The sequence below is a fragment of the Perca fluviatilis genome, chromosome 14, assembly GCF_010015445.1.
Source record: "Perca fluviatilis chromosome 14, GENO_Pfluv_1.0, whole genome shotgun sequence".
NCBI classification, from domain to species: Eukaryota; Metazoa; Chordata; class Actinopteri; order Perciformes; family Percidae; genus Perca; species Perca fluviatilis.
The window spans coordinates 4,384,216-4,408,072 of record NC_053125.1 but is presented as its reverse complement, the minus strand read 5'-3'; the positions used below and the strand labels follow the sequence as shown (position 1 = coordinate 4,408,072).

Genomic DNA, 23,857 nt, shown 5'->3' with positions numbered 1-23,857 from the left:
CATTTTGCATGAATTTCTGAGATCAACATAGTCTTCTATTATTGTTCAGTGACATGATCTGTAACCTGTTCCTCCAGCATCCATTTGTGACGCAGCTCCTGACCCGGAACCTGGTCATTGAACTTCTGGACATGGCCAACAACCCTGAGCTCCACAACACGCACACACACAGTATGGACGACAACGAGCTGGAGGTCAGTACTACATGGAGACAGAACTGATGACTGTTGATATTTAATCAACCATGCAGACGTTAAAGTAGTGTCATTTTCCTGTGGTGCTGCTGATATGCTGTTTGTGCCGGTGTGTCATGTGAATGATGTGTTGACAGATTGGGGAAGTGGCTCCAGACAAGATTCAGTCAGCAGGGAAACACCTGCCTGCAGAGAGGACCCTGTCTGAAGAACAATGTGAGCACACACACACACACACACACACACACACACACACACACACACACACACACACACACACACACACACACACACACACACACACACACACACACACACAGAGACTGTTGGGCAGATGGAGTCACAAAATAGTTCCAGCATGTAACTCTACCCTTTACTACACTATACTTTGAGCTAATTAGCTAATGTTAGATACTGTTGGTATGCTAACATGCTTAACTAAGATGGCGAACATGGTAAACATTGTACCTGCTAAACACCAGCGTGTTGGCATTGTCATTGTGAGCATGTTAGCCTGCTGATGTTAGCTTTTAACTCAAAGCAGCGCTGTGCCTAATTAGCTACAGCCTCACAGAGCCGCTAGCATAGCTGTAGACTCCCCCTGCTGCCAGTCTCTATGCTAAGCTAAGCTAAGCTAAGCTAATAACGTCCTCCTGACTCCAGCTGTGTACTTAACATGCAGACATGAGATTGGAAACCATTTCAGGAAAGAAATTAAATAAATTCATATTTCCAAACATTTTAAACTGTTCCTTTAACTCACCTTAAACTACTCCTCATGCATGTACAGTATATTGTTTTGTTTGACAGGTACCATGACATCTATATGACAAAAAGATATAATATATAATATGGGCAGACAGTTTTTATGCAGCTCTATATACTTTGCATGTAAATAGACCTATATCATTCATATATCTTAAATATTGCACAGTAATAGAGTATGTTTCTGACAACACTTGGTGGCCATGCTTGTAACTGTATGCACGTATGTCTAAATATACTGTATGTTGGTTGTACTTGCTGAAGAGTGGCTTCATTGTCTGCTATGACCCCCAGTATTCAGTGCTGAAATCTCCATAATATGAATGAGGACAAAAGCCTCTCAGTCAGCCTGCCGATGGCTGCCCTCGTCCTGTAACCCAGCCATACATGTGGGATGAAGGCTGCGTCAGAGGATGGCACTGAGAACATGCCATTGGTGTGTGACAGACAGTGGTACTTGTATGCAGTGGCTGGAGTGACTTCATACTGCTGCACAGCCACTAGGCCTCTTGTTGCCTAAGGGTTTCTGGTGTGATCATCTTTCCTCACACTCTGCCCAGTATAAATCAACCTTACCTCAACTTCCCCTACACTTAAATACAATGTGCTATTCATAGACACATAAGCCACAAACACATTCAGCACTTGCACCTCAGTTTGACCAATATGGGCTTTGAAGGCTCACACTGCTACACATACTGCTACAAGCTGATATTACTACTAGATTGGGTCTAAATACTATTTTGGTACTGAGCAAATGTGTCAGCAGCACCGAGTACCAGAGACCGTGAGTTATGAGAGAGTTGACATCAAAGATGTGGTCAGATTTATAATCTTCTTTAATCAGTTTGTATTTAATTTAGGAAAAGTTCTTTCCTTTCAGTTTTTGAATTTAGACATTTTGGAGAAAAACATGTTTCTCAAAAGAAAGTATTGAAAAAGTGACATATCAGTAATGTGGCAACGTACCGTATCTTCTTTAGTTTGTGTTAGGGAAATTATGATACATACTTTCCCTCATTATTAAGCTGTTTGCATATAATAATATTATACTGAATATTCTAAACAAGATAACATGGGAGCCAATGTGTGTCCTTGTCTGGAGCATGGTGTGATGCTGAGGAAGGAACAGGCGCTCCCTGACTAGATAAAGGAGACGTCGTTGTCTTGTTTCAAACTGTTAGAATAATTACATTATCAAGAATAGACAGAGACCACTGAAGAGATATTAAAGTTCATTTTACTTGAGAACCCAACAAGGAGGCAGTCTCCACGCTACAGAATAGTACAGACAATGACCTAACGAAAAGCTCTCTACAGCTGCTTTTCCACAGCAGCTTTGTCCACACTAATAACGATATCTATAACGATAACTATAAATACTGTATATAGTTTTAAAAATCGTTCTAACTCAAGTGGATGACGGAGTCCCCACCACAACTATAACAACAACAGTAGAAAACTATATCGTTTGGATCACTTTCAAAGCGATTTGATGAACGATAGAAACACTGACAGCCAATCAAAATCCATCAGAGTTTGGAGTTTACAACAGGACACAGCGGAGAGAGACACAGAGAAATTTCTTTCACACAGGTGGTCAGAGGCGTGACGTGACTTTTCCACTCGTGTTGGGGCTACAATCCTTTAGCTCTGTGTATTTCTGTATTTTTTAACATTAATACTTTGAAAGGTACCCTACACAGATCTGCTCTGATCCCCGGCTCTCTGGAGCTCTGTGCGCCCGCTGTTTCCTGGAGAAGGCAGCGGTGTCAGGGCGCCAGGGACCGCTGGTAGACTTTTTTGGTTCATAAAATGTACCTGAATTCACGAATATGTAGGATATTCCTACAGACATTCCTGTAATCCTACGTTGCAACGTCTGCTCTATTAGTGTATTATGTATTATCAACAGCTTGACGCCGCTGTTTACAATTATCACTGAGCAGTTGATTTTTTCTTTTGGACGATTTTTAAAATTGATTCTTTTTCCTAGAATCAATATTTTTTATTTATTAAGGTTACCAATGATTGACCTAAATATTTTCTGTTTATACGGTACCGCTGACAGTGACTACATCATATGCGTTACCAGGAAAACAGACCGAAAGCAGAAAATGCAGAAAATCCATGTTATGTTCTTCATTACACATGAAATTAATGTCAGACTGACTGAAACAATTGTCTCTAGAAGTATATTATTCAACTTTTATTTTGTAAAAGAAGGAAAAGAAAATTCCAATACTCAATACTATTGAATCACAATACTTCCAAAATTGAGATACAAATCGAATCGGCACCCATGTCTCGTGAAAGAATCAAATCGGGACAAAAGTATACCATTCCAGCCCTAATAGTTATAGTTATGGTTATAGTTATCGTTCTTTATGGTTATAGTTATCGTTCTTGGTGTGGACGGCCTTAAAGTGATGGTTCGGAGTAATTTACCCTAGGGTCCTTTGCACCATGACCTCCCCCAGAAGCTTTTTTCACCTGGGTCTAACATTGGGAGAGTTAGCTAGAGTAGCGTTATCAGCTGAATAGCTTAGCACAGGGGCTAATGGACCCACGTTTGTATCTTGTAAGTTACCCCACTAATAATGCCCGAAATGATACCAAACATCTACAAGTAGTACAAATAGGTTATGCTCTCATAAAACGATGGATTGGAAAGTTTGTAAGTACACCAGAAGTTTATGTAAATAACACTTGCCTGCTGGCTTCTGCTCTCTGCTGTTGTTGTTGCTGCTGTAAGACGAGTGCTTAGGGACATCTACAAATTACTACACCGAAAAGAGATGCAACAAAAATATTTTTTAATTTAACTTTTTTAAGTAAGTGCTGTAGTTTAACTAGCAGGAGACAAGTAATAATTGAGGTAAGTTTGGAGACATTACCTTATTTAATCATTAAATTAATAAATATTTTTGTTGTATCTCTTTTCGGTGTAGTAATCTGTAGACGGCCCTAAGCACTCATCTAACTGCAGGTAGCAGCAGCAACAGCAGCAACAGAGAGCTGAAGAGAGCAGGCAAGTGCTCATAAACTTCTGGTGTACTTACAAACTTTCCAATCCATCGTTTTATGAGAGCATAACCTATTTGTACTACTTGTAGACGTTTGGTATCATTTCGGGCATTATTAGTGGGGTAACTTACAAGATACAAACGTGGGTCCGTTAGCCCCTGCGCTAAGCTATTCAGCTGATAACGCTACTCTAGCTATCTCTCCCAATGTTAGACCCAGGTGAAAAAAGCTTCTGGGGGGGTGTTTGACTCGAGGTCATGGTGCAAAGGACCCTAGGGTGAATTACTCCGAACCATCACTTTAAGAGTCTACAGCCATGCCAGCAGCTGTGAAGAATGGTGACATTTTGACAAGATGATGACTTGTTGAAAAGTTAATGCATCACCAAAGCTCAGTTCATCCTAAGGGGAACATGAATGTACCAAATGTCTTGCCAATCCATCCAACGGTTGTTTGACTCAAACTACAAATGTCAACCTGCTGGTGGCGCCAGAGAAAAGCTGGGGTCAGTGGGATACATCCTCTGGGACCAAATGTCTCTGCCTGAATCTGATTGAACCCTGGGTCAGGCTTTAATTTCCCAAAATTGACATAAAGCACCAATGAAGAGGTCGGGGAAGCTGCTGGCTGCTCAGGTATGTTACTCTGTATAAGAGTGCAGAGCTTTCCAAACAGCCGTCAGCATCTGCATTACCATGAAGCAACATTGGCTCTCTTACCAAAAAAGGACACATTATGTTCCCTGGGATGGAATTTCTATTGCAAGCATGTTTCAAGTCTCTGCAAGTTGATGTTCATACTGTAGTAAAAGCACTGACTGCTGGGAAGGTGGAAGAGAATGCAAAGTATTCAAAGTATAAGTCATTTGTAGCAAAAACATGCAAAACAAATGATAGTTTTTGTTTGGTCATTTCAAAAACCACATTTTTCATTCCTTTAGTGTTAACTATGACAGTTTTGACATGCATGTGGAATAATTTCCTGTTGCAATCAGTTTTCTAAACAGCAAATAACATGAAAGACTTCTCAAATCAAGTTCTAAACTTTATAATGATGATAGAATTTTTTATTTAAAGATGCAGCCATTCAGCAACACCGTGAGAGCTTACTGAGCCGAGACGAGACAGCAACTTCTGGTTTAATAATAATAATAATTATGATAATAATAATAACTGTTATTTATATAGCGCCTGCAATAAACCCAAGGACACTTTACAGAATTAGAGGTGGGGAGGGTGTTCCAGAGGCTTTCATGGAGCGAAGTTCAGCGGTGTACCAAGGAGCTCAACAGCAGCATTTCACTAGTTACATCAAAAGCTTGGGAAGGAAGGCAAGATGAGCTATTTATCTAGCGTTTAGTTTTTCTTGAAGGTTTCTGTCACGTGTAAATATATATATATATATTTAAGTTTAGCTAAAGTTCACTATTCACCATGTAACAGATAAAACATGTCATGGAGCATTATAACGTGAGACACCATCAAAACTGCTCTATATTCTTATGAAAGGATGAGAACATAGATACGAATTGCAAGCAATAAGTGTTTTTCTTTTAATAAGCATGGAACATTGAACAGTCATACACAAAACATTTATCACAAAAGTTATAATAATAATAATAATAATAAACAATAATAATAAAACAATTAATGAAAAATCCACTGAAAATAGGACATTTCTGGATACAATATGTGATATGTAACAATATTCCAGTATTTATCTTATCAAAAAACTGTAAATATAATAAAAATGGGAATAAAATGGGTTAAACCAAATGCTATACCAAACATTCATCTGCACATTCGATTAACCGCGGTCTTCACGATTAGCTAATCGCATTCTTTCAAATCGATATTTCAAGCCCTAGTGTATACTATACTGTATGTTGGAGTTTTCTGTGAATTGTACCGTGGACATTAAAGAAAGTCATTGTAACGTTTGTACAGGATAACAACATTAACAAACATTAGCCACCACATGCTACTGTTCAAACCAGATCAAGTAGGCTACTGTCGCAGAAAACCCCCTGAGTGCACGGAATTGAATTTAAACTGTCACATAAAAAAATGTCATTGTGTTTTGTCATTGCACCATTGTCATGCTGTGCTCAGCTGTTGTTTTGGCTCAGGACTGTAGAAGCCAGTATTGACCTAATAGGTGATGTGTGATTGCAGAGTGCATACTGCGTCTAGCTCCAACTAATCAACGCACTTGAGAGTGAGAGCTCATCGATAGCACATGAACAGGCCTGGGTTGGGTGGGAGCACATTGGCCTGCTCTTTATTGTCTTATAAAACCCACAGTTCTGTGTGAACACTGCACTCGTTTCATTCTTATCGTGTTTTCTTTGCAGTCGACCAAATGAAGTTTGGGCCTCCACTGAGGAAAGTCACTGAGCCGTATCCTGATTTGGTAATGCTCTTTTTCTTCAAGGTCTTTTTGTGACAGTGCTGTGTACTGATGCCATACGTGAATATGATCAAGGGCTCCGTTTTCCCCCTTCAGCAGGGCTCTTATGACGACAACTGGAGTCTGTCTGGAGATGAAGACAACTCGCCGTAAGACTTTTCTTCTTCTACCTTCATTCTGTCTTTGTCTTAAGCATATTATGGTTTTTGGCTGTTGAGATGTCACAGCTGAACAGGATGCCTCCCTTGAAGCAATCAATAGGTAATCTGAGGACAACATTGGAAAAACATCCCAAATTTCCCTCTTTGGTCAACGTTACACTGTGATTACGTTTTTTAACAGTGTCCAATAGTGCCCCTGAATAAAACCCAGTTGAGCATGGAACTGTTGAAGAGAAACTCTGCTGATTTCAGGTGTTGGGGAGTACTATTGCACATGTGAAAACAGTTGATAAAAGGCTTAAGTGTCTCCAGATGGAGCTGTGTAAAGCCTGATAAATGTCCTCAAGTGTCACTTGAGTTGGTGTAGTTTGGGTCTGAAGACTACAAGTTAAAAAAAATCAATCTGGAGGTGTGGAGTTAGAAAGAAGTCATCTTACCAGTCCTCTGTTGCTCCTCATCTCTGCAGCAGGCTAGAGGCTCCAGGCTACGTTAGCCAATACTAGCATAACACACTCAAATCTCCAACTGAATTGTTTGCGGTTAAGTTGCATTGTGGGTAATGTAGGAGTCAGGTTTTGACAAGGAAGAAGAATGCACAAGATTAAAACGGATGATATTTCTGGTTCTGCTGCATTGATTTTAATACTTTTTTGGAAAACTTGACAGTGTTATAGAAATGAAAGGAGAAATCAGTGAGAAAACTGGATACTGTGTTCCAGTATGGAGCCCCATTCATTTCTATTGAAATAGCTCACCATTGCATATGCCAAATAAGTTATTCCAGGATTCAAAGTTTTATCAGACTTAAAATCTTCATCAAATCGTGAAATTAATTAATATATAAAATCATTTTCAGAGTGTTAGAAAAAACTGTATTCATCGTTTTACATCACTTCTTGGGAAAGTGGGTGTCATGTGACCTGCAATTCCAAATGTGGTACATAACAATTGCCAGATTTCTTTTGGGGATTTGGTGGCACTATTGGGCACTAGAACACAATCATAGAGTGTGTCTTTAATGACAGAATGTGGATATTAAAGTGTTCTCTGACCTGTATGGACCCTTTTCAGTTAGACTGATTGAATAGGCTGATTGTTATGTAATATGTTAATGAAAGCAGTAGTAGTAATACTAGTATTCCTAATTGTCCTACTATAGGGGTAAATAAAAAGGTAGTAGTAGCAGTATGAGTTCATTAGCAGTATTATCACTGGTAGTCATAGTTTTATCATTAAAAGGAAAACATTATTTAATACAACTTGGGTCTTATTTTTGTAGTTTTCATCATCATTTATATCACTTATATCAACATTGTACTCACCAAAGTATTCACTGAGATCTGGAAACGCTGTGTCATTGTGGTAACAAAGTTTGACGGAGCGTGAAACACAAGCAGTCAGACCATCAGGCAGGTTGTTAACAGACCAATCACTTATCCAGATTATCCAAACCACTGATGCCCACTGAACCAGCGGCACCTATACCCCAAATTAAAAATAGAAATAATGATTTAATGAATGATATGACCATTGCACGTGGGCAATTGTTGGGTCTCTGTAAATAATAGAGTGTGGTCTAGACATACTCTTATCTGTAAAGTGTACTGAGATATCTCCTGTTGTGATTTGACACTATAACTAAAATGTAATTGAAATGTAATTGAATATATTGTTTTTCATTAAAAGGAAAACCAGCACACATATAGGACTTCAAATTGCTGTGGGGCTGATCTTTAGTATATTTACTGCAATACAATAACAATAAACTATGAAAAGCTGCACAGGACATGCCTCCCACCAACTTGGTTTGGGTAAAAGTAAATGGTCACAGCTTCCATATTTAAAGTGGCTATATGTAACTTCAGTTTGTGTTGATTCTAGCGGCCGCTTTTGGACAAAAGCAGTAGTGTTTTTACCACACCTGCTGTCATAAAGCTCTTTTCTTAAGGTGCTGTATTATCCACTGTATTACTGAGTTAGCGTTATCGGGAGGTCTTAAAAAATATATATAATATATATATATATATATATATATATAGAGAGAGAGAGAGAGAGAGAGAGAGAGCGCATTTCAGGAAACCCACGGACGCTTTACACAAGAACAGAGAGATAAGGGAAAAGAAAATAGTCGGCCAACACAAACACGGAGTAAAAGGACTAAAATGTCTGCGCTAAATGGAAGGGGGGACGTCATTTATATACAATTTATTTAATCAGGAAATCACATTGAGATCAAGATCTCATTTACAAGTGACACCTGAGTACAAAATGAAAATTCAATCAAAAAATACAATCAAATGTAAATAAGAAATTTACTGGAAAACAATGTATACAATTATTTCATACAAATAATAATAATTTAATGTTGGCTAATGACGTACAACCACATCTCGCATTGTAAAGTTATTTTATGAATGAAATAGACATATCACATACCTAAGGGCCAATTCAGGGTTAGTTTTGAATCATTTACAATCCCGTAATTGTCTCCATCTGTTAAAGCCTGATCGAGTGTGACTCACATTATCGCCCGTTGTCTTTCACTTTCCCTTTTAGCTTTTAGTTGTTCTTTGTTTAATTTCCTTTTTTCCTGTGATGGCCCTGCCCCAGTATCAGCCATAACTACAGCAGATAACTTCTGAAATAACATTAAAATACAATTAGGCCTATATAAAGACATCTCCTGCCACCCTTTACCTGGCTCCGCTGGCTGGATATAACACAGGCTTTTCCGGTAATACAAAGAAATCTGTGACCTGTCAGAATGTGTTACTGTAGCGCCGTCTACCTGCTGTAAATCATTCTGTGACTTTGCGGGAAAAATCAGACCCGGGCAGAGGCATTGATAAAAACTATATAAAACTAGCGTTCTTTTCACTGTTAGTCTCGTTTGCTGTTACAGGTCATTTATGATCATCAGATGGAAAATTACACAGTTTCAGATCCGTGTAAAAGTTGCATATAGTCACTTTAATTAATAGAATATAATGAAATGTGTGTAATACGCTTCATTATTAACTTGTTTTCAAAAGCTGGCCTTCTTTGCTTCCATGTACACATTTTTCAGGAACCTTTACATTAAAATAGAACACCTTTAGTTGCTTTTTAAGAAAAGTGTAAGGAAATAGACACATTAGTATAACACTAAACCCAATGAATAGTCCTTTTTTTTAGCCAGAAAATCACTTCTTATCCAAAAAGGCATGCTGCAGGACTGTTGGACTCACAACCATATATTTTTAAAACCCTGGCCACAGCCCTAGTTAGCGTAACCTTGGTGAGTACACTGTTATCACTCTATAGTAATGATGGCCAAAACTGAGAGAGTAAGATTTGAGTTGAATTATCCTTTAATTTGGCGCAGAATGTCTGAGCCTCAGTCCAAATATCAGCACTGTTTATGGGGCTTCAGTGGACCTCTGGTTCCTTCCCTCCCATTGTTATGGGCCATTCAGGCCCGTGGGCAGATAAACACCAGGTCTTCCTGTTGCAGGAGCCTGTTGGAATGTGTGGAGCAAGCTCTGCAGCTGAGGTAGGCCACGTCCATCAACTCCAGCCTCTCTTAACAGCAGTGTCCCCCCCCCCTTCAATCCCAAATGAATTCACCTGAAATAAACTTTTTGTGATGATTTTTTTGTTTATGGTTTGAATATCAGCTAACACCAAACATCTTTGACATAATCAGTGGGTTTGTGTTCACTCTCCGCTCATCCCATCCCCAAAGTCCTGCTGTATTTCTTCATGAACTGGACGTGATTCAGCACAAACCCACTGGTTCTGGCTTTTTCGGGGCTTTTTGTCTGCTTTTTTTTGTGGTGTTTTCTCAATATTTGTGTTTGTGTGCTGCTGTTACCCTGCCCTCAGCATCTCCAGCATCTGCCTGTGTTGTCCAGCTTGTTGCCATGGTGCTTGATTTGGATCTCATTAGATCACCTGATTCTGAGATTTTTGGAGCCTTATCAGTACATTGTTGCTCATTTGTCTTTCAGGAGTTTAACCATCAGGAGGGCGCCATCTACTGATGTGAGTGGTAACTATACAACAGTAAACTGAAGCTGTGGCTCAATTGCATACAATTGTACTGGTTCTATCCTAGGTTAGAAAAACATGAATTATACTTGAAAACACGAGGAAGACTTGATAGCATTGATCACATTTTATTTTTACCTATACATTCGCAGGGCTCTCAAGTTTTGAAGACAGGCAAGAGTGACACCTCCCCCCCCCCAAAAAAAAAAAAGATCATAGATTGGTGGCGGGTTGGACAAGTCGCAGGAATAGGGGTGTTTCATTAATATTATTATTATTAGTGTTTTTGTTGTTATTATTAATAATTGCTCAGATTTACACAAGAAAAGATTTGACACATGGCACTGACAATTCAACCAAATACAAAGTATTTATTCAATTTCTGCATGGTTACTTATGATAATGGGGGTGTCTGGGGGTCCTCCCCCAGAAAATTTTGAGCATTAAACTCTTCATTTCCTGCATTCTGGTGAATTTGTATGCACCTATTTATACCTTTTTCTGAATCAATTTATGCTGGAAATCTTTATGTAAAGGTAACCATAGATTAAAATCCAAATATAAAAACATAATGGAATATATGGCAGTTAGGCTCAGGCATTCTGTATTGCTTTCATCTATTTATTCTCCTGTAGATCGACTTTTCTAATTATATCTGAGTCAGCACACATGTAGCCTAGCATCATTTACTCTTCCCTTTTGCATCTTTTGTTGAGGAAGTAACCTCCTTAAATGTGCATATGACAATTATTCACGTCAATGATACATTAATTCATTTTAATGAATTAATAAACCCCTGGACTGTAATATGATTTGTTAGAGCAAGATTTCTGCTCATGTTCAAAACTTTGTGCACATTCAAAATATCTCTTTTATCTGAGTTTTGGAGGAGTCGTGATAATTTGAGAAAAATAAAGTTATAATAGTCAATATATTTCAGAAAATAATCTATCTGCACCATAGTCTGCTGTGCATTACGTGATTGCTCTGCTGATACGGTAGATCTCAGACCTCCTGATAGACACAGAGCCCCGTTTGGGTCTCTGGTCTCTGAATGAGCGAATGTTTAGGGAAGTGTCTGTATGCTTTGCTTTTTTTTCATTGGTTGCTGCATTAAATCTTACCCAGATAAAATAGTGCTATTTTCTGATTGGCTATTGTGTAGACCCTTTCTTTTTTTTGTTTGGCTGATAAGTGGCAGGCTCGATTTAGACATTAAAAATGTAAGCTACAAGCCGTGGCTTGGTCGCGGTCTATGGGCTTGGTAGCGTTGCATTTCCCCTGACTCGTTTCCTGGTTCTATTTCTCCATAAACAACATGAAATCAAGGAGAGGGTTAACTTTTCCTGCTACACATTTCCCACCATGGTCAGAAAGAACAGGAGGAGACACTTTGTTTCTCTCACTAGGACTCTAGAGTCGCTACTTGCTCCAAAGATAATCGCCGTCACTCTCTCACTTCTCCCTCTACCACACACACATGTGGCTCGACGCACACACCAGCGCACAAGCATAAACATCAGGCCACTTATGTAGACTACTGCAAGAGCTCTGCGTGGAGCCTCCGCACAACTGTAAAACGGCCAGACGCGTTTGATTCCTGCCGGTTCCATAGTGAGAGCGGCGCAGCCAGAGAAATTTTGGGCGCTGCGGCATATTGAATTTATTATAAATACATTTTACGCGTGAGAAATACAATGTGTGGCGGGAGTGCGTGACAAAAGACCGAAATGAGTGACTGTCACGCTCAATGCGTGACACTTGAGAGCCCTGCATTCAACAATAGAAGGCTTACATTAAAGGGATAGGCTACTCAAAGTTGTGAATTTAAAGTAATTGTAGGTGTTAACTGTTTGTGTCCTTTCCATCAACTCCTTAAAATAACATCAAAAGCTGGTCAGGATTCCCTGTAGCATCTTTCTTCCCTGCTTCAAACACTGAGTTCTGCTCAGTAGTGAACTGTTGTGTCACAGATTGAAAATATCATATACATTTCAGTCACAGACTCGAAACAAAACACCTGGGCCTGAAAGAGGATACATGACATGCAACAAAGGTCCCTGGTAGGAATCTGACCTCAGACATGTGGTGTGTGCCCTAACCATCAGGGCGCCAATAACAAGTGTTTAAAGCTTTAGTGCGTAACTATTTGATATTAATGAACGTCCGTTACATTCGAGCCATTGCCAAAGTAGTTGATACAAAGCTAATTAAGACTATCAGCTCCACACAACTCTCTCTGTGTGTCTCAGTATGACTATGTTCAGAAGATTGTGAAACTCGAGTGAAGATAATGACCTCTTCTGAAGAGTCCATCATGTTTTTTTTTTAATCCTCCGTGTCCTCTTTGGCTACTAGCAACTGCGAGGAGGAGGGGAGGGGTGGGGAGGGTGCGCGGTCACGTAGGCTTGTATCACGTGGACGCGACAACAGTTTTGTTGTCATTACTTAGAATTCCTCATGGGGGAGACAGAAACTACACACTATAGCTTTAAATGAGTTTAGCACTGAACATGAAGCTGCATTTCAAACTTAATTAACACTGCTCTGCAGTATTTTGATCAGCTTCTGTCCTTGGGCAAGACACTGAACCCCGAGTTGCCCCCAATGCTGCACATCGGAGTGTTAATGTGTGTGAATGTTTATCTGATGAGCAGGTGGCACCTTGTACGGCAGCCATTATGTCGGCCACAGTGTGTGAATGTGTGTGAATGGTGAATGGTTCCTGTACTATGTAAAAGCGCTTTGAGTAGTCGTTAAGACTAGAAATGTGCTATATAAATACAGTCCATTACTAAACAACAGCCTTGTAACTGAAAAAACATTTAAAAGCTGATGAGAAAAGGAGACAAAAACTGTAAAAAAGACAAAACCTTGGAAAAAGATGGTAGAAGGAAGGAAGGAAGTAAGGCAAGAATAGATCAAAATAGTATGAAAAACTTCAAAAACAGTGACATAAGAAGAAAAAAGTGAGAAACTTGTAAAAAGTAGAAGGACAATAGAAGGAAGGAAGGCAAGAATAGGTCCAAAGAACAATGTTCTGGACAACAGCCTTGTTACTATTAAGCATTTTGTTAAATATCTCACGTACCCCCTGCAGGCCTCCAAAGTACCCCTAGGGGTACCCCCATTTGAGAAACACTGCTTTATAGTATGAGTAAACCGTATGCAACTGGCTCACAGGGTGAGACAACATGATGAAATATGAGCCCGTTAGTCCGTCACAGCGATTCACGTGTTTTCTGGTGTTTTTCAGGGAGGTAGGAAGAGTGGCTTGTTCAGTCCGGCTACAGCCTCCCTGCCAGCCTTCAGCTCTTTAACTCCCAGCACGGAGGACAGTGAGCTGACGGTGAGACCCAGCTGCACACTGGGCCCAGACCCTGTCCTCACTGCGGACTCCACCTCCACTACAGGTAATAACAACAAGGATAACTTTATTTGTATAGCACCTATTAAAAGCAATAGTTTACAAAGTGCTTTGACAGGAGAAACAAAAGCATATAAAAATCAATGCACGTAGGGGTGAAGCGTATACTATGTGCTTATTGTTGTCACATATACATATGTTTATTTGGTTTACAGTTTACTGTCCATGTAAACTATGTCTTTCTTGTAATTTTGTAGTGTTGTCTTGAATGATATCTTGAATGTCCCAATTTCTGGATTTTTGTGGTGGTGACTATTGGGGAGTTCAGGGCCGGGGGGGCATGTGTTCATGTTGTAAATTGTGTATTTTTTGTATTCCACTTAAAGAATGAATAAATTGTTGATCATAAAAAAAAAAAAACTAATACACATACAGTAGTTATCTATACACGTCATTGTAATAGTGAAAATAGAAGATGGGACAGAAAAATGACAAATGAGTAAATACAATAATAATGAATTCAATTCAATTTTATTTGTAGTATCAAATCATAATTTCAAACACTTTACAGATAGAGTAGGTCTGGACCACACTCTATAATTTACAAAGACCCGACAATTCCAACAATTCCCCCAAGAGCATTTAGTGCAACAGCGGCGAGGAAAAACTTCCTTTTAGGCAGAAACCTCAGACAGACCCTGGCTTTTTGTGGGTGGCTGGTGCTGGTTGTAATAACAGGTGATAGGGTAAAAAGGCAATAAAAAAAAAGATGATAAAAAGACGACATTACATAAAAGCAAGTCTATAAAAATATTTTAAGAAGGGATTTAAAAGACGTCAGTGATTCAGCAAGCCTTATATCCTCGGGCAGGTCGTTCCAAAGCCGAGGCGCCCTGATGGTGAAAGCACACTCACCTCTGGCTTTGAGCCTCGACTTTTGAACGGTTAGAAGGGCCTCGCCCGAGGATCTCAGGTTGCGAACAGGCTCGTAAGGAGTCAGCACTTCTGAGATACAGTCGGCAGCTAGATCAGTAAAATCTTAAAATCAATTCTGAAACGGACAGGGAGCCAGTGAAGTGCAGTTAGTATTGGAGTGAGGTGATGCCGTCTGTTTAAACTGGTGAGAAGCCTGGCTGCTGAGTTCTGGACCAGCTTGGAGGCGGGAGCGGGATTAGAAGCCTGTTAGAAGAGAGTTGCAGTAGTCTAGACGGGAAACTATGAGGGCATTAATTTCTTTTTTAAGCTCTGGCTGTGAAAATATGTTTTTTTTTTTTGTGATTAACAATTTTTTATTTTTTTAACAAAATACAAAAAAATACAACTCACATCATGAACACTTCGTCATCTTCACCAGCCACCCAGAAAAAAAAGCAAGAAAAGATGACGCCATTACCACAATATTAAAAACAATTCAACAGAATAGTATCAAAAATACTCAATAACCCATAAACCAAATAAACACATGTATAAATGAGGACACCATAAGCCCATCATACACATCTCTCCCCAGCACAAAGCTTCTTAGGAGCCCTCCAGAAAGCTCAGCTACTTTCCCCATTTTCTAGTATAGACATCTCACAAGCCCACTCCTGGATTGACGGCACCCCTTCATTCTTCCATCCCCTTAAAATAATCTGTCTGGCTATCATTAAACTAGTCTGGACCCAGCTTCTTATGTGCTTGACAGTATATGTTTTTGATTTTGGAGATGGTAATGATATGAAGACAACAGGACTGAACAACTGAATTGATGTGTGGGATGAACATGAAGCACATCGCACCAGCATCACTATCTCATGTTGTGTCTCCAACATGTGGGCTTGTCAGCAACTAAGATAAACAGCCTTCTGGTTAGCTGGACGACCATGGTCGTCTGACTTTATCTGAGGGTGTATGCAGACTGGAGCACTAGGGTTGCACGATATTGACAAAATGTGATATTGCGATATCAATATTAATTTCGATATTTCTTAAAGAATTACAAAAGTTATGGGAAAACGCATCAAAATAGATTCATAACAAATACAACACAAGGTTTATTTCAACTGACAGTCATATTGGACTGGTCCAACATGAATAAATAAATAAGGACCATGTCTACAGAACAGGACCGGTTTTACTGGTTGTATAGTATAAAAACAATAAATAAAGAGAACAGGACACAACTTTTCTTTCTCTTCTCTGATTCGTTCCGTTTTGTTGTTTCTATCAATTTCTTCACTTACACTGTCACTCTGTCCAAATATGCACACACATGGTACGCTCCATAGGGTTTGTCACGTAGTGGACCCGTGCGCTGATGTGCACTAACATGTGAAAGTGGCACGGTAACTGGCCAATGAAACAGGAGATCATAATAGCAGGCTGTAAATCAAACACAACTAAGCCACACAGCCAACGGACGGGACGCGGCGCTCCACAAAATAAACAAAATATTGCATACACTTGCGATAAAATATTGCGCAACGTGATATTGCGATAACGATATTGAGTTGATATATCATGCCCCCCCTATGGAGCACCCAAGACCCACACACAGTCTGAGCTCTGAACTGTGAGTCCAAACCAGGTCGGGGCCAAGTCAAAACTTGGACTGACAAAAATTCCTTCCCCCTATTCCTCTCTCCTTTGTTTGACAAGTTTTGGCCAGGTGCTCAGCCACACAGGACATCAGACAGCGCTGCAGTGATCCATGTCTGCCTGTGGAGGACGCTGCAACAGCAGAGAAGAAGAAGGTCGCCACTGTTTCCTCTTCGAAAAGAGAGACACCGCTATCACCTGAATGGAGCACACTGAGGAAAAAGACTGAGGACGCTGTGAGTTGAAGCCAAAAACGTATCCGTAGGAAACGTCAATAATCTTGTGTGATTTGCTAACCTAATAACTTCCTCATGTAAACCAAACAAGATGATGATTTGTAATGCATCTGATGTACAGTTTTTATCATCCCCCTATGTTTTGTTATGTGTAACCTTTTGACATCTCTAGAGGGCTGATTGTCATGGACTTCCTCCTACCCCTCAAGTCCATGTAAGTGTGAAATCTAACAGCATGTGACCAACATTAAAAGCTGACCAATGGCAATGCCCTGACGACTAACCAGATAAGCTTCCTCCAGTGGTGTAATCTTACGTATGTATTGTAGTGGGTGTACTGTACTGTACATTGGCCAGAATCTGCATTTGGGGGGAGGGGGCATATCATAGTGGGGGGTCAGGGTGTCCTCCCCCAGGGAAGTTTTGAGCATCTACGACTTCATTTCCTGTATTTGGATACACTTTTATGCACCAATTTACGGGGTAAATACCTTTTTTAGCCGAGGTAAAGAAGAAAAACACAGATGACAATTTAAAATCTGTCAAAAATATAATGGAAAGTATGTTTTAAGTAAATTTTTAAGTGGTTATATGGAAATCCTGGAGCTTTCTTAGTGGGTATACTGCGTATACCTGCGTATTACGTAGACTACACCACTGGCTTCCTCGCATGGCATGACACAAGCTGCACTCGGAACAGTTTTTACGTAAAAATTCAGCTGATGTTTTTGTCGCTGCACTATTCCATCAACTATTTTTTTAATGTATTGTGCTTCAGTTCCTTTCCTCAAAATTCAGCCTGATATATTTGGTATCTTTGGAAACCTCAGCACCCAGCTGGTATTTGCAGTTGCTAATGTGCAATATAGCCTAGTGCAACTTCAAAATACATTACATAATTCATGAGTCATTATTGTAATAATCATACATGCTGTTTTTGTTAGTGTGGATATCATTTCAAAATTGAATGAAGGGTCACTGTAACCATGTCAGACCATTGGTGATTCAGTTGCTGTGCTGCTTCTGTAGATGGGAGCCTGCTTCTCCAAAGTCTTCAACGGTTGTCCTCTTAAAATCCACTGTGCTGTCACATGGGTTTTACCCAAGACAAGAGGTAAGACAACAATGTCTCTTAATGTCCTGAAGATGTGCTTCAAAACAGAATAAAGTCAACTTTGCTAGATATGTCATCAACTGTAAACTTAACAACAAGATGAATGCCTCACATTCATATTATGGTGTCTTTGTGTCATAGTGCAAGGAAACCTATTTTCCCCTTTAACAAACACGTTTCCTTCTTAGATCAGTACCTTATTCTTGGGGCAGAGGAGGGCATCTACACACTGAACCTTAATGAACTTCATGAAGATACACTAGAGAAGGTAAAAAAAGGGAATGATCCATAAATTTACCATTATTTTGTTGCAACACAATACACCACTGGATGAGTTATGAGAATGTTCTTATCCTATATGCGCTTTGCAGACTTGGAGAAGGCTTATATTGTGTCCCTCAGGGAGCCCTGTTGGGAGTACTGTGGAAATGTTGGGTTGTTGCTACAAGCCATCTGGTCCTTGTGTAACTGACACGAGAGCTGTGCTCACATTCTGAAAAGTAATTCAAGCATGCCATCTGTGGGTGTTGGGATGTCCCAAAGGTTTTCCCCAGTCAACAATTTTAGTTTTTTTAAGGATAGAATGTGTAAATGCAGCAGAAGAGTGGTAGATGCTAGAACACGCCCACCGAACAAGTCACCAAACCAAATACTGTGCAAGTATCAACCCTAAAGTTAGCTATAGCTTTAGCTAAGAGTTAGGGTAAATGACAGGTTTGGTGACCTCAGGATTGCACGTAGCCAACGGTTGTCTGACAAAGTGTTCATGGGAAATGTAGGATTAGAATTACAAGCAGTGTCAAGACACACAAAACCACCCAAATTTCTTGGCGCAAAACAGACCACTCTGGAAACATTTCTTCAGTCTGCCGATTCAAAAAGGCGCTTCGCTTCATTCATCATTGGCACCAAAATTGGCTAGTAAATTTAAAACGTTACTGCATTTGGCAGGTTGACGGGTGTCAATTTAAATCACCAGAGATATTTGTGTAGTGTATTAAATCCCAACACATGGTCAATCTGGACTCAAAGGAATTGTTGGATGTCTTTTCTTTCTTCTCACAGCTGCTCCCTCAGCGATGCACCTGGCTGTATGTAATGAACAACGTGCTGATGTCTGTATCAGGTAACAAGTCTCTTCAAATGTCGGTTTTGTCAGAAAACACAACAGCGTTGTGTGTTACCCGCTGCTCTAACAAAGTATCCACCCTGCAGGCAAGTCTTCCCAGCTTTATTCCCACAGTCTGTCGGCTCTGTTTGAACAGAGAGGACCGCTGCAGAAGAAACACAGCAGTCTGTCACTCAGCACCAGCCGCTTCACTGAGAGGATCAGCTCCAGGTAGGACCGGACAGTAGTTACACTCTAAACATGTCAAGGTAGAGCTGTAGGTGCAGTCAGAGTCAGAGTGTAACAGCTTTAACTAGAATGTTCACGTCTGTATTTTACTTAGTTATTTATACTGTAGTTCTGGAAACTTTTACTTTTACTCCACTACATTTCCTAAATAAAATGTATATTTTTACTCCGATACATTTCCCCCTAAGCATCTTCGTTACTCGTTACTACAAAATAAAATCAGAACAAATTTGTTAGACTGCGAAAAAAGCAGGTTTGGTGAATCATTGCTCCTAGATTGTTTCTGGGTTTTTTTTCTTTGTTGATCAGCTCTCTCAAAATATGCAGTGTTCGGTTCTTTAACTTTGAATATTACCTGGAAAGTCCTGGAAAAGACTTTGAATTTGATGTTTAAGAAGGTGTCATATTCAAAATGAGTGAATATTTGCACAAAAAAAACCCAATAAAGTTGATCAATTTGAACTCCAAATATCTTGTCTGTGTAGTGTATTCAAATGAATATGGGTTGAAAAGGATTTGCAAATCATTGTTTTCTGTTTTTATTTACGTTTTACACAACGTCCCAACTTCATTGGAATTGGGGTATGTATAAGGAAGCCACAATAAAGTTATTTTTCTAATAATTAAGTACATTTAATATCAGAAAGTACAGTATATATCAGATACTTTAAGACTTTTACTCAAGTAATATATATATATATATATCTATATATATATATATCTATATATATATATATATATATATATATATATATATATATATATATATATATATATATATATATATATAAGGTGTCCTTAACTTCGACCAGAGTCATTTTCTGGTAAGATACTTTCACTCAAGTATTGCTTTCAAGTACTTTATACAAGACTGCATGCTTGGTACTACCACTGGGTGGCACCAATTACCAAAGTAAGATATTCCTAAACCTACACATGGTGGCTATAAGTGACAGCTATGTGAAAGGTGTTCTTACTGAACTGTGTATTCTCTCTCGATCCCCAGAAAGTTTGCCATATCTGTGAAGATCCCCGACACTAAAGGCTGCAGGAGATGTAGTGTAGGTAAGTGATGCAGACTTTCCTCTACATCACATGTGTCAAACTTAAGGCCCGCGGGTCAAATCCGGCCCCTCGCAGATTTTGATCCGGCCCGCATATCAATTTAGGTTCACAGTAAATTTCAGCCCACCTAGTTTTTGTTCTTGGCTTTTTTCTAAGGAACTTTTTTGCTGACTTTTAAAGGGTTTTATGTCGAAAAAACTGTAAGTGAGAAGACTTTATAAGACATGCAATAATGCAGTCAAAGATTTGACTTTTTCGGAATAAAAGCATGTCAATAAACTATACATGCCTGGCCCTTGATGTGATTGTCATTTTCCAGTGTGGCCCTCAGTGAAGTTGATTTGTGTTTATTCAGTAATAACTACAACACACTCTCCTCCTTTCTGCTCTCCCTCAGCAAGAAACCCATATACGGACAGTACATTTCTATGTGGGGCAGTTCCATCTGGCCTGGCTCTTCTCCTGTGGTATGAGCCTCTTCAGAAGTTCATGCATCTAAAGGTTTGTACAGACACTTTAAATGTTCTTTGGTGAAATATGGTGCCTTATGTATTTCTGTTGTTGGGCTTCAACCTATACTGGTCTTGTATTAAAAATCAGCTCTGGTAATATTTAATATGTGGTGTGTTTTAAGCCTGGCTTGAACTAAATTAGGCATCTTCTTTTTTTTTTAAGGAAATTCTGTTTCATAAAGGAATTTTAAATATTAAGTCTGACATTGTTACTATGGAATCCTATTTCTTCCTCGCTTCGATGATGATGGCAAGAATAGCATGCATGCCGGTATCTTTATTAAAGGGAATTAGTAATGAGTCACCCTCATGCATGAATCATACATGAGCAGTGAAAAAAGCAGATGGGGGATGTTTTTTGATCATGCACAACAAAATAAAACAGGCAAAATTAAAACCTGCAAAATCGGCAGTGTATCAAATACTTGTTCTCCCCACTGTATCTAACCATCCAAGAGCACATTCGGCGTTCAGAGCTGGAAAGACCACCCAAACTGGCAACTTCGCAGTGAGTCAGTCTTATGGACGGAAGGAAGGACAGAGCAAGTTTAAACATCTTTATAGTCTATATTTCCATCTTGTAATGCCGCTCTTTTGGGTATTTTTTTTAAATATAAATAATTTGTAATTGAGCAGACTTATGTTATGTTATAGCCCTGCTTGTTTTGAATGTTTTTACCTAATTATTTACTGCCATGCGAGCCACAAATTAAAGCTTGGCGAGCCGCAGGAGGCCGCGCAATGACTAACACAGTTATATAGTATAGAACTCTAGCTACTAGAAAATGCTAATTGTCTTATTTTCCTGGTATTAGTATCTGGCCATGTTCCTATATGAAACTTCAAAGTTATTTAATGTCATTTTGCATCTTACACATGTCATTTGCAGCACTTAAAAGAAAATTCACAACATTCACATGTGCCTCGGTCCCACAATCACATGCTTCCAAAAAGAGCACAATGACAAAGTGAGCGAACAGCAGAGTTCAGTGTTCATCCCTATCAGGGTGGGCATTTACTAGAGCTACACATTTTGTAACACAAGGATGTGTGGTTATTGTGGATTATTATTTCTGAGTAAAACGTGCATTGTTTCACATTTGAAAGCCGAGTAAAAAGAAAGACTATTCAGTATCTCCAGAAATCTGAATCATTGCTAAAAAGAGACTATTTCCTGGGCAGAGTATATTTGGTGCCTTCATTCACAACAATATAGTGCCATCTGTGTGAATTGATTCTGACATGATTCCTGGTGAAACACTGAATGTGTGTCCTGTCATGTCACAGTTACCTGGTTCTGTCAGTCCCATTGTTAGCACCATGTAACCTGACTCTTGCTCTTTGTGTTGTGTTTGCCTTGCAGCACATAGCCATGAGGCTACCTGACTCTCTGCCCATATTTGAGCTGCTGGTGTTGGTGTCGGATGAGTTCCCCCAGCTGTGTGTCGGGGTGAGAGACAGTAGTAACGGGAAGCGCCCAGTCAGCCAGCAGCTCAAGTTTGATATCATAGAGCTGAACAGCACGCCTGTCTCAGCGCCAGGTAGGATGGACTGCTGTCTGTGTTTTCTCCCCTGCCTGTTCTGCCTGAGCTCCAGAGGTGGAAAGTAACAAATTACAATAACTTACAGTTACTGTACACAAGTAGTTTTTTTTCTGTACTTAAACTACTACTTAAAATCTGCAATTTTACTTTTACTCAAGTATGTTTTGTTTGAAGTATTGCACTTTGCTACATTTTAAATCTCATCGTTGCTGAGTAAAAAAAGTAAATAAAAAATGTTTTGCGCCGTTGCTTTGGCACAGTATCTATTCAATTCAATTCAATTTTATTTTATTTTATTTATAGTATCAAATCATAACAGAGTTATCTCAAGACACTTTACAGATAGAGTAGGTCTAGACCACACTCTCATTCCAAAACCCCAACAATTACAGTAATTTCCTCAAGAGTAAGCATTAGCAGTTATCTGTCAAACAAACTAAAATGAAAAGCGCGGTAAGCAGTGGTGTAGTCTCATGTATTGTAGTGGGTATACTGTACAGTATATAAATATATTGGCCTATAAATATGGGCCAGAATCTGCCTTTGGGGGAGGGGGGGCATATCATAGTGGGGGGTCTGGGGGTCCTCCCCCCACGGTTATTTTCAGCATCAAAGACTTCATTTCCTGCATTTGGATACACTTTTATGCACCACTTCACGGTGGAAATACTTTTATTTAGCCTATGCGAAGAAGAAAAACACAGATGACAATTCAAAATATATCAAAAATATAATGGAAAGTATGTTGTTGCGTGTCTTTGGGCATTTTTAAGTGGGTATATGGAAATCCTTTCTTAGTGGGTATACTGCGTATACCTGCGTATCACGTAGACTACACCACTGGCAGTATGGCTTTGTGCCCTTATCAAATTGCAAAAGACTGTGATTGAATTAAAGCTATAGTGCGTAGTGTTTGTCGCCCCCATGAGGAATTCTAAGTAATGACAACAAAACTGTCAACGCGCCCACATGATACAAGCCTTCCGTTATTGCGCACCCCCCACCAAAAATTATATTTCCCCCCTGCTGTTAAAAAGTTACGTTTTACTCTGAGTACATTTTGTTACTTGAGTATATTTTTAAACCAGTATTTTTACTTTTACTTAAGTAAAAGTTCATCAAAGTAATAGCACTTTAACTTGAGTAGAATATTGTTGTACTCCTTCCGCCTCTGGAGAGCTCACCTTAAAGCTCCATCTAAGTTCTCTCCTCCGTGTCTTTGTGCGTCTGCAGATAGTGGAGCACTCAGGGCAGTACAGGTAACCCAAATGGACAGAGACACTGTTCTCATCGCATTAGAAAGTAAGTCCCATCCATTTTAACACGTGTTCCAAATCCTCCTGCCATCTTTAATACTGATTAATAATCTACTGTATCTCCATTTTGATGCTCGTTGGACAGAAACGGTTAAGATAGTGAACCTCCGAGGGCTTCCATCCAAAGAGCTGGCTGCTGAAATGGTCTTTGACTTCCCCATTGAAACTCTAGGTAGACACA

At 39.5% G+C, this 23,857-nt stretch overlaps 1 protein-coding gene across 5 annotated transcripts in view; it reads left to right on the top strand.

The window, feature by feature from the left end:
* The window catches only part of map4k2 (mitogen-activated protein kinase kinase kinase kinase 2), a 52,101-nt gene that overhangs the window by 25,811 nt on the left and 2,433 nt on the right, over window positions 1–23,857 (top strand). Inside the window, exons 12-29 of one of the 5 annotated variants that reach the window (XM_039823069.1) lie at window positions 78–194; window positions 332–410; window positions 6,340–6,398; window positions 6,495–6,544; window positions 10,050–10,088; window positions 10,546–10,579; window positions 13,842–13,998; window positions 16,593–16,768; window positions 16,941–16,982; window positions 17,798–17,882; window positions 18,071–18,150; window positions 18,948–19,008; window positions 19,098–19,221; window positions 20,246–20,304; window positions 20,702–20,805; window positions 22,180–22,357; window positions 23,594–23,662; window positions 23,762–23,848. In XM_039823069.1, the coding sequence (XP_039679003.1) occupies window positions 78–194; window positions 332–410; window positions 6,340–6,398; window positions 6,495–6,544; window positions 10,050–10,088; window positions 10,546–10,579; window positions 13,842–13,998; window positions 16,593–16,768; window positions 16,941–16,982; window positions 17,798–17,882; window positions 18,071–18,150; window positions 18,948–19,008; window positions 19,098–19,221; window positions 20,246–20,304; window positions 20,702–20,805; window positions 22,180–22,357; window positions 23,594–23,662; window positions 23,762–23,848 (1,600 nt within the window). Of the gene's footprint in view, window positions 1–77; window positions 195–331; window positions 411–6,339; window positions 6,399–6,491; window positions 6,545–10,049; window positions 10,089–10,545; window positions 10,580–13,841; window positions 13,999–16,592; window positions 16,769–16,940; window positions 16,983–17,797; window positions 17,883–18,070; window positions 18,151–18,947; window positions 19,009–19,097; window positions 19,222–20,245; window positions 20,305–20,701; window positions 20,806–22,179; window positions 22,358–23,593; window positions 23,663–23,761; window positions 23,849–23,857 lie in introns of all 5 variants that reach the window. The other 4 variants (XM_039823068.1, XM_039823073.1, XM_039823071.1 and 1 more) reach the window with 4 other exon arrangements.